The 16,085-nt window shown below is 38.6% G+C and overlaps 1 protein-coding gene across 1 annotated transcript; it reads left to right on the top strand.

Annotated features, from left to right (window-relative positions):
* The first annotated feature begins 3,025 nt into the window (after positions 1–3,025).
* On the top strand, positions 3,026–15,064 carry LOC109066809 (stress-70 protein, mitochondrial-like). Its single transcript, XM_042737859.1, has 17 exons — positions 3,026–3,278; positions 4,184–4,242; positions 4,317–4,404; positions 5,074–5,255; positions 6,079–6,203; positions 6,281–6,354; positions 6,452–6,558; positions 6,727–6,889; positions 7,640–7,732; positions 9,319–9,528; positions 9,997–10,224; positions 10,307–10,411; positions 10,494–10,611; positions 12,742–12,836; positions 12,907–12,999; positions 13,073–13,213; positions 14,137–15,064. Exons 1-17 carry the CDS (start codon positions 3,207–3,209, stop codon positions 14,272–14,274), a joined length of 2,091 nt encoding a protein of 696 aa, XP_042593793.1. The 5' UTR covers positions 3,026–3,206; the 3' UTR covers positions 14,275–15,064.
* The last annotated feature ends 1,021 nt before the right edge of the window (positions 15,065–16,085 follow it).

The raw sequence follows: 16,085 nt of genomic DNA, 5'->3' as shown, positions 1-16,085 counted from the left end.
ACACACACACACACACACACACACACACACACACACACACACACACACACACACTGTTCCCCATAGCTTAGGCCGTTAACATTTCTTTTGTTACGACCTGCTCCGGTTGGGTTGTGTGCGTGGCTTTGTTTTGACAGCTCGGCACGTGCGCGTTGTCGGTATAATTGTTTTCCCCGCCCTCCTTGTTTCTCTGCTTGTTAGCTTATCTTGTTCTCACACCTGGTCCTTGTTATCTCTAATTCCTCCCCTTTATAGTTCCCTGTCATTTGTCAGACTGTCGTGGTTTATCCCCAATTGCTCAGACTGTTGTGTTGGTTTCACTCTCCCGTCCCGTCCCGTCCCGTCCCGTCCCGTCCCGTCCCGTCCCGTCCCGTCCCGTCCCGTCCCGAGTGCTCGTAGCCAGTATTATTCCCTGCATCTCTCTCTGCATGCTCAGTTTCCTGAGGATTCCCTACGTTATCCTCTATCCCTGGGCTACAGCGGACTCGTTAGTGGATTGTTCGGCCTCTCGCTCGGATTAGCAACCTGCCTTGCCGGCCTCATCTCCTCTGCCGCCGTCGCGGCTTGTGCCAGTTGCTGCTGCCCATCCTACTGATTGGTAGGAGATTCCTCGTCCACACGAGCTGTCTGCGGAAGGGCTCGTCACCTGTTCTGACTTTTCACTATTCAATAAAGCCTCCATTATACCCGCATCTGAATCCCGCCTACTCCTTGATAGATAGATAGATATGAGTGATTGAGATGATTGCAGGTACAAAATCACTACTTTTTCTGCTTTTTTTTCCCAAATGGTTCTTTTTTTTATTTTTATTTTAATACTGTTACTCATTGTTATGAATTACAAGATGTTAGTCCATAACAATATAATATTTTTAGCAAAAAGTGTCTTTAATGGCTGAAAATCATGATTTCTTGTTGTCCAAATTAGTCGGTGCATTTATTCCACCATGTATCATTGTGTAATGAAAATATTTTATTGTGATAACTTTATTATAAAAATGTGTGTACGTTAAAAAATTGCGTCAACTGTTACCGTACCATACTTTGCTTTTAAATTAATGGAATTATCTCCCACAACTATGTAAGATACAGGAAATGATGTCACTTTCCCTCACTGGTAAGATCTGAAGCACTGAAACATCTATATGAAAGAAAATATTTTAATCTTACACCAAAAGTTATTTTATAAAGTGTCAAAACTGTTACCACAATATCAAGAGGAAAACCACATTTTTCATTGAACACACTGTGTTCTTAAAGTCTTTTTATCGTGATTTCATTTAGTGCCATGTAGCATTTATGCTAGCTAGTGGAGTTTTTGCAAAGAAAAAAAAAATTGGTCAATTCTGTTACTGTCAAACTCTGTTACCAAGGTAGAGTAACAATGCTGACAATGTGGTAACAGAATTACAGTCCACTGGACAATTGTCAATTCTGTTACTTAAAGGGTCGACTCTGTTTATGAACTATATTCACAAAAAACAATAAAATTGTTTAATCTCAAACATTGACTTATTTTGCACCCTTATAATATTTCACCCTTTTTTGTTTTACTGGATATTGTATATAATATAATTTGATGAAAAAATATTTGCTCCACAGTAAGTGGACGGTTCTGTGAAGATATAGGTTCTGTTTTTTTTTTTTTTTTTTTGTTGTTGTTTTGTTTTTAAAGGTGTGCATAGCAGTTTCAAGTGTTGGAATAGAAGGACTGTTTGTCTAATGAAACAAGAAGGATTTATCGTTATATCTACATTGCCAGCGTTGTCAAACAATACCACAAAGACATTAAATGTTTTTTTTTTTTTACTTTACTTTCTAAAATGCCAAATGTATCTCCAATTAAAGAATCACCCATATATATATATATATATATATATATATATATATATATATATATATATATATATATATATATATATATATATATATATATATATATATATCCCTACAAAAATATCCTTCAACATTTAAATAAAATAAGACGAAACACAATAAAAAAACTTTTTTTTAAAAAGTATGTTAAAAAATATTTTAAACAGATAAAATTAAAGTGCAAAACAACACAACTAAAAATAGCAATAATCAAAATTCAGAATAATAAATAACAGAAAATGAGAACATTTTCTATACCTCTATATTTTATCTGTTTTGTTACGGTATAGTCCAGATTAAAATGTGATATGCTACTCCTAGGTGTAAACATGCTGGCGTCTTTAAGTATTTGACATCGTGTGATAAACGTTAAAGCGAACAGAGATCTGAACGTGTTGTGAATACAGGGTTTCAGACAGTTTTCAGGGTGACGCGAGAGTTTCTGCTTTTCTAAGCGACATCAGGACCAAAATAATAATTTTCGCATGAGATCTTTATATCAGTTTTTTTACAGAACAACACCAATGAATGTGAAATGTGACTGATATAATATTATGATGTGACAATATTATTTATTCAACAATACTATTTCAATACATAATGTGTAAAATTCTAAATTACCATATATAAACAATAGTCTATATTAATAAATTTAAATGTGAAGCCCCCAAAGTAGAGCTTATTGTTTGAGACTAAAATAACATTGAGGTGATTAATTAATTAATTAATAATAATAATAATAATAATAATAATAATAATAATAATAATAATAATAATAATAATAAAATATATTTTCTTTAGTAGGACCTGAAACACAATATGCAGATATAATGTTTGCCAAATAAACAGCGGAGCCTGACAGAATGTAATAATAATAATAATTGCATGAGAGCGCTGATGTAATGACTTCGAAATATTTTAGTATGATCACTTCCCTTCAGCATTGCAGTTTTTGATGTCTACATACATGCCTTATTTAATTTTGTCATTCAAATATTATTTAATCCTGTGTTTGCCTCAGATTAATATAATTTTAGACAATAATATCACATAAGCACACAGCGAATAATTGTATTAAACAAATCTGCTATTTAAAAAGGAAGCGGAATGTCTTATTCTGTTCAGGCGCTCCGTGAGCTGCTATGAGGTCCTTCGGAAAACCATGTGGTGTTGGATAATTCTAGAAGAGCGTCAGTGATAGTTCAGTTCTAACGCTACTGACTGTACAGGGCCTGAGTTTGACCACCAGACCTCGTTTAATTAACTCTCAGCGGCTTTACAACGCCCTCTCACTCAGCGTTCATCTGAATCCAGCGATAAATCAGGCAGAGATGTTGTCCGCGGCGAGGAGTGTGTCGCGCGCTCAGAAGTCCTGCAGCAGTGTGTCTGATCTCATCCAGAAGGTGAGAGACCCGTGCACCACTACTGAGTGCCCTTAAAGAGTGTGTCGCTCAGGCAGCGATCAGTGCTAGCAGGATCTGGTGTGTGTGTGTGTGTGTATATGTGTGTGTGTGTGTGTGTGTGTGTGTGTGTGTGTGTGTGTGTGTGTGTGTGTGTGTGTGTGTGTGACCTTCATCAAGTGTCCTGAAGCATCTGAGGAGCTGCCCTGCATCTCTGTGTCTAACTGATAAACAAGTTATTCATGACTGTAATATATATACACTGTATATCTGAAGCGATGTTGCCATTGGAGCCAGTTATTGTGACCCACGTGTTTCTGTTTGCGTCAACATGTGTTTAAGTTAATCCACATGGACAGAATTAACTGTGTCCCTGCAGCACAGAAGCAGTCATCAGTAGCACAGGTATATTTGTAGCAATAGACAACAATACATTGTATGAGTCAAAATTATACATTTCTCTTTTGTGACAAAAATCATTAGGATATTAAGTAAAGATCATGTTCCATGAAAATATTTTGTAAATTTCTTACCATAAATATATAAAAACTTAATTTTTGATTAGTAATATGCATTGCTAAGAACTTCATTTGAACAACTTTAAAGATGATTTTCTCAATATTTAGATTTTTTTGCTCCCTCAGATTCCAGATTTTCAAATAGTTGTATCTCAGACAAATATTGTCCTCCTAACAAACCACACATCACTGGAGAGATTATTTATTTCAAGAAATAGTCTCTTATTTCTGGTTTTGTGATCCAGGTCTCAGTTAAGGTTGTGCACAGTGTGATGTGATTCACTGGACAGGTCTTTTTTTTGCTCTTATTATATTGCACACTACAGCTGTTTGTCCTCTTGTAGTTTTTTATGTTTTGAAGTGATTATATTCTGAAATGTCTGTTTCTAGGCTTGTTGGAGTGCACTGACTCGACAGACTCTGCAGACGGCGTGCAGACGGCGTTATGCGTGAGTATGAGTGCTGGTTCAGAGCCTCTCCTGACGATTGAAGGTGTGTTTCTGAGCTGCTGATGGTGTTTCAGGTCGGAGGCGGTCAGAGGCGCGGTCATCGGCATTGACCTGGGAACCACCAACTCCTGCGTGGCTGTGATGGAGGGCAAACAGGCAAAGGTCAGCTCCTCTTGCTCACACTTAGAGGGTAAACCTTAGACCTGGCAACAGAATGAGCGGTCACCGCTGTGTTCTTGATCAGGTGCTAAATGTTAACCTTAACACAAAATACAGCAGTCAGCACTTGAAGTATTTGCTCACTGGTTGTTTATACTGAAACTTGAGAGGATTTTGCATTTGCTTTATGGCTGCGGTTGCCAGATATCATTCGTTTAAATTCTCCCGATCAGAGCTTTTGGCTTAAATAGATTTTCTGCCAATTTATTTACTTATTCTCCCCAATCTGGCAACCACTCTACATTAAGGACAAAGTGCTGATATTCTGAAAACACCAGCAAACATTTATTGATCTCTGTTGAGATATTCTGCTCAAATAAATTTCACGCAATTAAAAGTTGCATGGTTTGCTGGCAGGTTTAGTCACAGCAAACACCACAAAACAGCGACTAAATCTGCCAGCACACCATGCAGCGTTCTGTTGATTCGTGTTTTTGTGAAAATGCTTTAATTCTGAGGAAATGTAAAAAAATATATAAAAATCATGTTTGCTCGAGAAACTCGATTATGTAAGGTGTTCAGACTCTGAAGTCATTGAGCTCAGGTCTGTTTGAAGTTGATCGGTGGTGATGAGTTCAGCTCAGACTGATGTTCAGTGAGTGATGGTGACAGGTGCTGGAGAACGCCGAGGGAGCGAGGACCACGCCGTCTGTGGTGGCCTTCACAGCGGACGGAGAGAGACTCGTGGGGATGCCGGCCAAGCGCCAGGCCGTCACCAACCCCAACAACACGCTCTACGCTACGAAACGCCTGATCGGACGCCGCTACGACGACCCCGAAGTCCAGAAAGATCTGTGAGACGCTTGTTTTTAAATTCAGCTGGACAAAATGATATAACTCTAGTATTCTCAGCAGCTAAAATGGGTTCAAGTCAGTTATTTCTGTCTTTCGCTGTAGTGTGTCAGTACATTTCCAAACACTCATTTAGCCATTAATTGTACCAATGCAGAGAGATTCACACAGAGATGTGATCTGATCATCATCAGTCTGTCTGGAGTCACATGAAGAAACAGAACAAACTGAGACAGACTCAATCCAGAAGAACTGTGTCTCCAAGACGCTTCAAGAAACCTTCCTGCAAACCTGAGAAACTCTGCTCATGTGCACCGAGGACAAAAGCTGTGAAACGTTTGAGGCACTTGTGTAAAAATGCTGTAAAATGAGGATGCTGTCAAAAAATGTCATAAATAGATTATCTTGAACAGTTAACTTCTGTTAACTGAATGAAATCATCATTTGGTGTGAGCTTTCTTTGTGTTTAAAGCAGCTTTTGTCCTCGGTGCACTTGGGTTTTGTTTTTGGTGTTTTTGGGAAGGTTTTTCTGAGGTTTGTAGGAGACACAGTTCTTCTGGATTGAGTCTGTCTCAGTTTGTTCTGTTTCTTCATGTGACTCCAGACAGACTGATGATGATCAGATCACATCTCTGTGTGAATCTCTCTGCATTGTTACAATTAATGACAAAATGAGTGTTTGGAAATGTACTGACACACTACAGCAAAAGATAGAAACAACTGACTTAAACCCATTTTATCTGCTGAGAACACCAGAGTTCACTGTACATGTGTATATTTCTGAGTTGTGTGCCGGTAAGTGCTGAACGTGGCTGTGATTGACAGGAAGAACGTGCCGTATAAGATCGTGCGTGCGTCTAACGGAGACGCCTGGCTGGAGGCCCACGGTAAACTGTACTCTCCCAGTCAGGCCGGAGCCTTCGTCCTGATGAAGATGAAGGAGACCGCAGGTCAGTGCTCCGCTGAGCAAGAGACACATACTACAGATGACCAGCCGCTCCATCAAAGCTCTGCTTGTCTGTTTCAGAGAGCTACCTGGGCCACGCGGTGAAGAACGCTGTTATCACTGTGCCTGCGTACTTCAACGACTCTCAGAGACAGGTGCCGCACAGATCCTGTTTGAGCACGTCATCACTGCACACCAGCTGTGATCGTGTATCGTGTGAACCGACTGACTGAGTGTCTGGTGTGTTTGCAGGCGACTAAAGACGCCGGACAGATCGCAGGATTGAATGTGCTGCGGGTCATTAACGAGCCGACGGCCGCTGCTTTAGCCTACGGACTGGACAAGACTCAGGACAAGATGTGAGCTTCAGATACTCCTGCTTCATTAGCTGATCATATTTGTATCCCAGCACTGTTAGGGGTGCTCTGTGTCATCAGAGTTTTCATTAGTGATGTAGTGTCAGCCCCGTGTCTTTAAATCGTTCTGATAAATCTGTCAGAAAGATTGAAGATGATAACTCTTCCCAGAATCGCAGTGTATGACCTCGGCGGTGGGACGTTCGATATCTCTGTCCTGGAGATCCAGAAGGGTGTGTTCGAGGTGAAGTCCACTAACGGAGACACGTTCTTGGGCGGAGAAGATTTCGACCAGCATCTCCTCAGACATATAGTGAAGGAGTTCAAGAGAGAGGTGTGTGTCCGTCCGTGTGTGTGTGTGTGTTCAGTAGTAGTGCTGTGATCGGCAAATTCAAAGCCAGTAAAGATGGCAGGTATTTTAACTGTAAGATACGACTGCTGAGGTTTAATTGTAAAGACCCCATCTTTCAGCTCGAGTCAGTTTTTTTTTTTTTTTTTTTTTTGCAAGTTAATATGCTTCTGTTTTATGTTTGACTCTGTTATGTGTTGTCAGTTTACATTTTGTAAACATTACTAAAGTTACATTTAACAGCTGTGTTGCTCTCAAAGATCATCAGTGAACCACATGAGCTCAAACACAGCAGTGAAGACGGAAATATCCATTACATATCTATAATAAAATGCTGAATTTGCACAGAATTGGTCAGATGGATCATTGAAGCTTTAATGATTTTAACTCTTTATTATAGAATGTAGAAACTGAACTTTTGTCATCTTTATGTAAGACTGGACTGCATGGGTTGTTGGTGATCAGTGCACTTTTACACTGCATTTACCTGTTTTAAATGTGTTTTCAGCTGGCAAGCACAACAGATAGCTCGGATATCTGGTTCATTTAGATTCGCATTCAGACTGAGTTGAATTCTGCTTAATTCTAGCTAATTACTGCAGTCAGGTTCAGATTAGCAGCTCTTGAACACAGTAGAGGAGGACCATATGAATGCTCTGCATCTAGTAGCGATGTGAAGATGGCTAGTGTTTGCTGATGGTCTGAGGTGGTGTGTGTGTGTGTGTGTGGTTTCAGTCTGGAGTGGATCTCACTAAAGACAGCATGGCTCTGCAGCGGGTGAGAGAGGCTGCGGAGAAGGCCAAGTGTGAGCTGTCTTCCTCTCTGCAGGTGAGAGACTGTTTTGTACATTTGAAGGTAAAATATTCTATTTAATGCCCTTTGAGAGTTTAAAATTAAGAGCTGCAACCCATGTTTCGTAACTAAGAAAACAGTGAATTGACTAGTAGCTGAACTTTAAAGCAGACTCAAGCCTCTTTGTATTTGTGATATACTGTCTCAGTATAAATTACACTCACACTGGTGTTTGAGGAAGCCCAGCAAATCAGAATATATTAATAATAATAATAACAACAATGACAGTAATAGCCATATACTGTAAAACAGTTACACTGTAAAATAAATGAAAATTAATGTAATAATAGGTACATTATTTTAGTTTTACACTACAGCAGGGAAATTACAATTCTTCTTTCCTAATTTCTACACTTGAAAGAGATTGAGATGAATCTGGACTGTGTTTAAACTGCCAGCTGTCTGCGATTCATGATGCACTTTAAGCTTTTATTTTGAAGGAAAACTCCAGCTTCAGTGCAAACAGACTTACAAAAACACGTCACTACAAATCTAGTAAATGTTATATACATTTTAAGTGCATTTTGTAGATGTATTTTAAAAATGACACTTTTTGCCCGCAAGACCTATCGTTTCATATCATCATGTGACCATGATAATATCCGGATAGTTTTGCCATCACTATACTGACGATATCGTTACATTTACATCCCTACTTTTGTAGTATAAAATAAAAGGAGAGAGTTATGTAATGGTTTGCTTTAATATAATGACAGTATCGTTTCATGGGTATCTTTATAAGTTTATATGTGTTTCTTAAAAGCTTTTGATTTTTAGTTGTTAAAAAATAGTTTTTGGGGTTTATTGGAAATGAAAGGAGGATCTTGGTCAGTTGTACACACACACACACACACACACAAGATTAACAAAACCTACAAATTTACAACATGCAGCATTAAAAACACAAATTAATACCCATCTGCTCGTGTCCCCCACACAGCCACTAGGTGGCGCTGCTTGCTCGTTCAGTGCTGTTTAAAGCAATCCATGCATGACATAAATGTGAAGATGCAGTATTTTATAGTTTTAGTAATTGTTTAAAATCATTTAGCATGTTAAAAGTCACGTTCCTTTATTAGGAGTGTTCACAGGCCTGTCCTTTATGGTGGTATGTTCCAAGTCTCCTGAAGCCATATAAAAAAGATTGTTTGAGGAACAGGATTTAAAGGGATAGTCCACCCAAATTTTTTTTTTAAATTTAGAAAAAAAGCATGCAAATGTGTGTACATCACATATCAGGATTTATTAAAAAATAAACTAGCTGTAAATATGTGCACACTGTACAAATACAAGTCTAGACCACTCTTTTACTGGAGGGAGCGAAATAATGAAGCAAACAATGATTTTAAAGTCATTTGATATACACATTTAGATTAAACATGACACTCTCAGTAATGAAGCGTGGAGATGCACGTACACACAGTCCTCCCCTGACTGAGATTATTCACACATATCAAATGTAATAGCAGCTTGTGGTGATGAATCCGTTAGTGAAGATGAGTTTTCAGCACGCAGTGGTTATTGCAGGTTTAGTAACGGTGTGGTAATCTCTCTGCACACAGACGGACATCAACCTGCCGTACCTGACGATGGACGCCTCTGGCCCCAAACACCTGAACATGAAGCTGAGCCGCTCTCAGTTCGAGGGCATCGTGGCGGATCTGATCCGCAGGACCGTGGCCCCCTGTCAGAAGGCCATGCAGGACGCCGAGGTGTCCAAGAGCGACATTGGAGAAGTGCTGCTGGTGGGAGGAATGAGCCGCATGCCGAAGGTGAGAGGAGATCCTCAGAGGAAGACTCCATTCGTTACTCGCGCGCTGTTTTCTGTGTTCAGCGCCGCACGCACATGAAGAGTGAACACCGGACTGAACCCTCTGTCATATCTCCTTCACTCCTGATGCATATACACACAAAATAATGACAAAATGCACATCTCGGCAATCATTCATGTAAATGCAGTCAGCTATGTGTTGAGTGAATGAGAACAGCTGGGACAGAAATCTGATGTGCATCAGCTCTTAAAGGGCCAGCAGCCTAATTACACCTGCTGCTGTCATTATGCTCAACAAACAACAAAGATGAGCGTATATTTAACTTCTATGCAGTCTTATTTTAGACTGAATTATTACATTTCTGTATCTGTATACTAGCGACCGTATTTCATGTGTAACCTCGTTCTGTTGTGTTTGTCTGTGTGTGTAATTGGTGTATTTGTTCTTGTTTTCACCGGCTGTCCTCAGGTCCAGCAGACGGTGCAGGATCTGTTCGGTCGCGCTCCCAGTAAGTCTGTGAACCCCGACGAAGCCGTGGCCATCGGAGCGGCCATCCAGGGAGGCGTTCTGGCCGGAGACGTGACCGACGTGCTGCTGCTGGACGTCACTCCTCTGTCTCTCGGCATCGAGACTCTGGGAGGGGTCTTCACCAAACTCATCAGCAGAAACACAACCATCCCCACCAAGAAGAGCCAGGTAGACTGGAGCTCTCTGATCTATTCTGGCTGCTCCGCTCTAGTGTGATCTTAACTCTGGTGGACGCTGATGTGCCCCGCAGGTGTTCTCCACCGCTGCTGATGGACAGACTCAGGTGGAGATCAAGGTTTGTCAGGGAGAGCGAGAGATGGCCACAGACAACAAGCTCCTGGGACAGTTCACCCTGGTGTGTGCTCCAGACTCACACACACTTCAGCAGACCTCTAGATCAGGGAGCTCTTCTCATATCGTGTTTGTGTGCTGAACAGGTCGGCATCCCCCCGGCTCCTCGGGGAGTCCCGCAGATTGAAGTCACCTTTGATATCGACGCTAACGGGATCGTGCACGTCTCCGCTAAAGACAAGGGCACCGGCCGAGAACAGCAGAGTGAGTCCAGACAAGCATCAGTGAGATATGCTCTTCCCAGAAGAAATCCCTTTAATCTTTCACTAAAATACAACCGCTTGCTCCGCTTCTGAAGTGACTTTGACCCGTGTTGGTTAATGTTAACCAGTTCTCACAAACAGATGGTCAAGTCATTGTTTGAGGCCGCTGTTGTGTGTAACATGGCCAGAAGTTACTGCAGAAACGAGCACACCAACACATGAAGAGTTCAGTGGCAAACACAGATAACTCCGTTTTTAAAAGCTTTCAGAAATCATGTTTTTTATTACGTTATCTTGTTTTTATTGTGTTAGTTAGCTTAGTTATTTTCAGTTTCATTGAGATTCATTTAACAGTTAAATTTTTTTTTTTGAAAATTGTTAAAAATGGAGTCTTCTGTTTTTGCAAATGAACTCTTCAATTGTTAAAAATGGAGCCTGTGATGATGAGGGTGTGTGTAAAAAAAAAAAAAAAAAATATATATATAATAATTTTTAGTTGAATTTGAAACAAAAATGTGCATTTGAATGTTAGGCGTGTTTAAGAGCACCAGTGGCGCTCGAGATGCGGAGCTGATAATATAAGTGTCATTGCATTCAGAATATTAAGATAAATATAGTAGCTCAATGCAGAGAAGGTCTTGGTTAGGTTAAAACCGAAACCAAGCCATTCACACGAGAGGTGCATAGAAAGCCATGCAAAGTTAAGAGGTTAAACTTTTAGAAAACGCGTCACAAATTCGTGGAGATTTATTCCATTTCACTGCGTCTCATGTTTTTAAATGCAGTCTGTGATCCTGCTTCTGCTTTTTGAATTAAGCGATGCATAAATACACGATGCTGTTTTGTTCATAATTGTTTATGCACTTTTACACATTATATTTGGTTTTATATACGAGGACAATATCTGTGTTTTGGTGTCCTGTACATAACTCATTTGCCATAACTTAACGTAAAACTGTCCATGAAAGGATGTTATATTAGGTAGTTTTCATATTCATAACAAAAGCATTACTTGGCTCTTTAGATGCATTTTCTAGATTTTTATTTTAGTTTTGTGCAAGAGGAGGCATGTTATTTTGCTGCGTCCCATGCACTGCTCATTGAATTTGAATGAGAGTAGAATATTGTCAAATCATAAAATGCAAAAATGCTCCTATTAACATTTTAAGAGATTACTTATTTTAAGTGTATTGATCATATGGTTATAAAAACAATATATTAATTAATTAATATTAATTAATTGTTTGTAAATGTGAATTGTTTGTTTGTGTACCTTGTATTGTTGTTATTTTTGTCATATTGTTTTTTTTATATATTTTCTAGTGTGTTCAACTTGCAAACAAAAAACTGCATCCAAATATCTCAGTTTTCTCCAAATAAGAAAAAAATACATGTGCGAATTATATAAGTTTCTTTAAAAACACATGATTTACATAAGATCTTTTATGTATTTATAATTTGAAAGCAAACAAATAACCCTGTTTAGGAAAGGGACATCATACCTTTCTGAAAATATAATTTGCATCTTAATATTTTAATGAAAACGTATTTAACAGTGAGATATATGGACATCTCTTATGGTTTATGCTTTGAATAATGGCCCATAATTATTTAAAGATGTGTGGGAGCATGTTTCTCTAGTACTAGAGTGTCATGAACGGGAAACTAGGACCTAAATGTGTGAGTGTTGTGAGGGTTGAAAGGCACTCTGTGGTGAGATTGACCTTATGTTCATTTAGACGTTACTTGTGGTGTTTAAAGACAGTTGTTGTTTTATTGCATGGAGTAAATAATTTAATGCGCTGCATTGTTTTGCTCGGTGTGCCCTCAGGAGACCAGCCAGAAGTTCTTTCAGACTTATTTATCTGCATAGAAAACAAAGGAGATGTTTTATTTTGTGTTTGACTGTTGAAACAAAAAGTTATTTGTTGTTTTGTCTTAATAAATTGGGTAAATACAGTGGTTAAATAAAAAAAAAAAAAAAATGGATTGCTCGTTTTAAAAAAAGGTTCTAAAAATGTCAGTAAGTATGAATACTGAATGATGAGAAACATTGTATCGTTGATGCATTTATTTAGCTGTATGCCCAGCCCTACCACAAACACTGATCTGGTGTAGTATTTTCTTCCAGTTGTCATCCAGTCTTCTGGAGGCCTCAGCAAAGACGACATCGAAAACATGATCAAGAACGCTGAGAAGTACGCAGAGGAGGACCGGAGGCGGAAGGTAGCGTCTCTAATGAAGCGCGAGGTCTGCTGTGTTGCGCTGATCTGAACGAGTTGATCTTGTGTGGCAGGATCGTGTGGAGGCGGTCAACAGTGCCGAGGGCATCGTTCACGACACCGAGTCCAAGATGGAGGAGTTTAAGGAGCAGCTGCCGGCGGAGGAGGTCTGCTGCTGTCTGATGGTCAGTCCGAAGAGCTCTTCTAGAGCAGATCAACATCTGTTATCTCTCTCTGCAGTGTGACAAACTGAAGGAGGAGATCGCTAAAGTACGAGAGCTGCTCTCGCGGAAGGACGCGGAGACGGGAGAAAACATCAAGCAAGCGGCCACAAACCTGCAGCAGGCCTCGCTCAAACTCTTCGAGATGGCCTACAAGAAGGTCTGCTCTGGCTTTCACAAACACTGCTGTCTGACCAAGAGCTGCCCACACTTTCAGTTCAATTATTTACATTTTAATTCTCTTCATTGTATTGCTTGTTAATCCAAAATTTGGCCTTTTATTGACAAACAATTTACTGTTTTGGAAGCACATTACAAATATTTAGAAATTTTTTGGAACAAGATTTAAAAGATTTAAAGTTTCATAATGATGATAATAATAATAATAGTAGTTGTTGTTGTCATCTTTTTTTTCCAATCAGTGGACTTTTGGAGGAGCATTTGTTATTTTAAATTAATAATATTGCAATAATAAATTGACTTGGAAGAGAATTATTTAAAATTTAATAATCATCATCATCATAATTATTAATTATAAAATAATTAAATCTAATAATAAAAATACAATTATTCAATCAGTGGACTGTTTTGGAGGAGTATTGGTTATTTTAAATTAATAATAATAATAATATTTTAATAAGTTGACTTGAAGAGCATTATTTAAAATTGTATAATAATAATTATTAATTATAAATATATCTATAATTATTAAATCTAATAATAAATAATAATGTTCAATCAGTGGACTGTTTTGGTAGATCATTAGTTACTTTAAATTAATAATAATTATATTATTAAATAAATTGTCTATTTTGGATGAGGATTATTTAAAATTTAATAATAATAGTAATTGTTGTAATCATCATCATAATTTTTCCAATCAGTGGACTGATTTGGAAAAGCACTAGTTTTTTTAAATTATTATTATTATTATAATATAATAATAAAGATGTTTAATAGTGATCAGGTTTGGTGTGTAGATTGTCTGAATGTTACCTGAAATACTGTCTCTTGCACTTGATGTGTTTCATTATTTTTGTGCAGCTCTGTAATAATAATGTGAAATGTGTTTGTGTTTGTCAGATGGCGTCGGAGAGGGAAGGCGGCTCCGGCTCTGGCTCTGGCTCTGGCTCCGGCTCCGGCTCTGGCTCTGGCTCTGGCTCTGGCTCCGGCTCCGGCTCCGGAGGAGACACAGGAGAGAAGAAGGAGGGCCAGCAGTGAAGCGCTGGAGTGTGTCTGGACTGAATGGAGCGTGTTTCTTTGAGCAGCGTCCTCCCCTCACTCTCTCTCTCACTCACACACACACACACACACACACACACACGGTGTTTCTGGCAGTACAGGCTCCTCATCCCCTCCCTTAACATCTAGAGGTTCAGACCGAGCTCCTGTGTCTGCTGGAGATTACTCCTGAAGTGAAGTGTGTTTGGTTTGCCATCCGGGGTTAAAGGAGATCATAGACACGACTCCAGCCATTCAGACACGATTCCTGCCTGATTCCTTTGTTAAAGATGAGATGTAATGCTTTGATTTGAGTTTTCTGGGAATGAATGAGGCTGAACGGCTTCAGGATGTCTAAGTATTTATAATATCAGGATCGTTTCAAGACACCGGTGTTTTATATTTAAATGTGATAGTAATCTCTGGTTTGTAAGCTCGTGTCTGAGCTGAGAGGATGAAACTATGAATGATAAACTCAATCACAGAACAATATCTGATGTGGAATTAATAGTTCAGTGTAATTGTCATGTTTTCCCTGTTATAATTTGCTGATGGTAGCAGCATTGTGACTCTCAGTGAGCAGAACGTGTGTCTCCGGGACGTGTTGAAGCAGACGGGAGAGTCACGGCGAGATCTGCTTCGTTGCAGAAGGATGTCCTGTAAACACACTAGCTCTGTACAAAAACTGTCTGTTGAAATCGTTAAATGTTTATGAAATTGAATGATTTAATGTTTAAAGAAAGTAATATTGCAATTCAGTCTTTTATAATAAAATACTTTGAACTTGAAATTTGTTTAATGTTACTTTTGTGATGATGCAGTTGTACTTTTAAAATGATATATTTTCAGCCTGTGATATTATGCTGCTAATACGCCTGAACCTCTTCACTTGAGCTGATTCTTGAGAAGTGCTCATCCACAGGAGAGCTGTAGGAATGTGAAAACCGTGTGAACCTGCCACACATTGTGCTCCCAAATCAACATTAAAAGCAACATGAGGGACATTTCCTGTAAACTGAGACACTGAGAACTGTGGAGGCTCTTTTCTCCAAAGGATCATTCAAAATAAACACATAAAGGGTAATTGTGACACTACGTCTCACAATTTGACACTTTTTCCTCCCAATTCAGTTATAATTGTAAACTCTGATTTAAAAAAAAAATAATCTATTTGTTTATTAATTGATTTATTTACACATACAGCAGAATAAAAAAGGTAATTGCTTTTTTTCTCGCAATTTTGAGTTTATATCTCACAATTCAACATTTTTCTCAGTTGTGAGAATTTTTTTTTTTAATAAAAATATAAAAGGTCTCAGATTTCTGATTTATTCTACTTTCTTGCAATTGTGATATTTTTTTCTTCCAGTTGCGAGTTTATATCTCACAATTTGTACATTTCACAGAGAATGTATATCTCATAATTCAGACTTTCCTTCTCAGAATGGCGAGGTTATATCTAGCATCTTTGTATTTATTTAATTATTTATTTTACTCAGAGTTATAAGGGGAAAAATGAATTGTAAGAAACAGACTTTATTTACATCGAAATATACATTATTACGGAGCCCCGCACATGTCATGCAGGAAAAAATAGTAGGCTAAAACGTGCACACGATTACTATTTCGTTCACTCGATTTATAAATTGTGCGAATGATTTAGCAAATCGAGGGAACGCAATAGTAATCGTGTGCACGTTTTAGTACATTGAGGGAACGAATTAGTAAATTGTGCGCACAGTTTATTTATTTTTTCTTGCATGACATGTGCAGGGCTCCGTACATTATTACTCTGATTTCTTGAAAACTTT

Source organism: Cyprinus carpio, chromosome B14 (genome assembly GCF_018340385.1).
Source record: "Cyprinus carpio isolate SPL01 chromosome B14, ASM1834038v1, whole genome shotgun sequence".
NCBI classification, from domain to species: domain Eukaryota; kingdom Metazoa; phylum Chordata; class Actinopteri; order Cypriniformes; family Cyprinidae; genus Cyprinus; species Cyprinus carpio.
The sequence above is the reverse complement of the archived record's forward strand: the minus strand, read 5'-3'. Positions and strand labels throughout refer to the sequence as shown.